Below are 1,984 nucleotides of genomic sequence, written 5' to 3'. Positions count from 1 at the left end.
ACTACTCTTAAGAAGATATAATAGCCTTGTTCTAACTCTGATATATCTGTATAGAAACTCTTTGTTATCAGAGCAAGACTACCTACTCAACCAGAGCATTATTGAATTATTGATCACTATCTTCAATCTGTTATGCTCTCTTTGAGCTCTTTAATACTCTCAAGATCTCAAAGAACCCAGAGAAATTCCCAGTCACCAAAAACCCAACACAACATATTAATTACTTCTGACTCAGAAGAGAATACACCTGAGATTCCAGAGATTGCATACAAAGAAAGAACTTTCTACATTATATCAAGTATAAAGATACAACCTCCACCCCATATCAAGATCTAACAAAGTATAGAAACCATGTCTGCATCCAAAGCATCAGCTATTAATACTCAAGATCTTATGAATAGAATCTTGCAGCTTGAACAGATTACTGAAAAACATAGAGAGCAGAACCACAAATTGAAAAACTATAATAAGCAGCTTGAGGCTCAGGTCATGGCTATTTTATTCACTGGACAACAGAAAAAGAAAGATAAAGTTAAAGTTAATTCACTGGAATTCTTCAAGAGTAAACAAGAAAAATTACAAGCTTTCTTGAGACAACTGCATATTTACATGAATATGAAAGGCAAACAACTCAGTAATAATAAAGACAAGATAATAATAGCAGCATTATATCTTCACAGAGCAGTATTTGATTGGTTTTACATCTATCTGTGGAATTATTATAAAAGAGATGAAGTCAATCAGGACAACAATATACTTAAGATTATTGACAGTTATAATATCTTTATTCAGACATTGAAAATCACTTTTGAAGAAGTTGAAGAACAAAACATAGCAGCCCAGCAGTTATATTACATACAACAAAAGATATCACCACAAGAATATGCTATAAGATTCCAGCAAATCTGTGTCAACACTGATTAGAACAATAAAGTCTTAGCTAATATCTACTATCAAGAACTATTCAATAAGATTAAAGATAAAATAGTGTGATTGGAGAAATAACCACACACCCTGACCAAGATAATCAAAGTGGCAGTCAGGATTGGAAACCAACTTTACAAACAAAAGATAGAAAAGCAAGAAAAAGCACCATGGAAGTAATCCAGTTTATTGAACCATACTGAAAGTTAAGACTGAAGCAAATATGTATAATCAGACTCTTACAGACACACACTCATGGAGCTGGACATAATGAAAGTTGACATGCTTGATGAGAAAGAAAAAGAGCAGAGAAAGAAAGAAAATTATGCTTCTATTATGCTAAGCCTGGACACTAAGCAAGGCAGTACAGAGCAAAGAAAGCAGATCAAAGAGACAAGAAACTCAGAACAATCTTAAAAGAAAATGAAGAAGACTCTGAAGTTAAACAACATCTCCAAGCAATAACTCAGAAAGAATAAATCAAAAAAGAACTTTAACAACAGTTCAGAGAGATATTCAAAGAACAAGTTATAAAAGCTTATCTGAAGCTACTCCAGCAATCAGAAGATGAACTAAAATATCAAAACCAGCTGAATAATGAAAAATGGAAGTTATGCAAAGAATTATGTGTGAGAACAAGAAGCAAATCAAGTGATGATTAGGGAATTTGACTACTTGACTGCAAATACTGCTATAAAAAGAAAATAGATGAAATTCAGAACCCAAAGCATAAGAAACATGCTCAGTAGCCAATCTATAGATATTCATGCAAGCTTCACCAGAAACAACAAGAAGAGTTTGAATGATAGATACAAATTACAGAAAACTTCATGTATTACAGAGACTACAGTTATGATATCAAAAATTATTAGTGTTGCGGATGTAATACTGAGAAATAAGAATAGAAAATATCAGATCTACAGAATACCTCATCTATAGAACATCCAGATCACATCAGAATTTATTGAAGATTTTGCTACAACAATAATTGCTCTATCTACAGAGATGAAAAGAACAGCAGATACTATCTACAATCACCAAAGAAGTTATGAGCAACTCA

At 32.5% G+C, this 1,984-nt stretch overlaps 1 protein-coding gene across 1 annotated transcript; it reads left to right on the top strand.

The window, feature by feature from the left end:
• Positions 1 to 351: 351 nt before the first annotated feature.
• Positions 352 to 924, top strand: CIMG_13186 (uncharacterized protein; the record flags this gene model as incomplete). The annotated part of the gene is made up of 1 exon (XM_001241432.1): positions 352 to 924. One exon carries the CDS (start codon positions 352 to 354, stop codon positions 922 to 924), a length of 573 nt encoding a protein of 190 aa, XP_001241433.1.
• Positions 925 to 1,984: the final 1,060 nt, after the last annotated feature.

The sequence above is a fragment of the Coccidioides immitis genome, assembly GCF_000149335.2.
Source record: "Coccidioides immitis RS genomic scaffold supercont3.3, whole genome shotgun sequence".
Lineage (NCBI taxonomy): Eukaryota > Fungi > Ascomycota > Eurotiomycetes > Onygenales > Onygenaceae > Coccidioides > Coccidioides immitis.
This window is presented reverse-complemented; position numbering and strand designations above follow the sequence as displayed.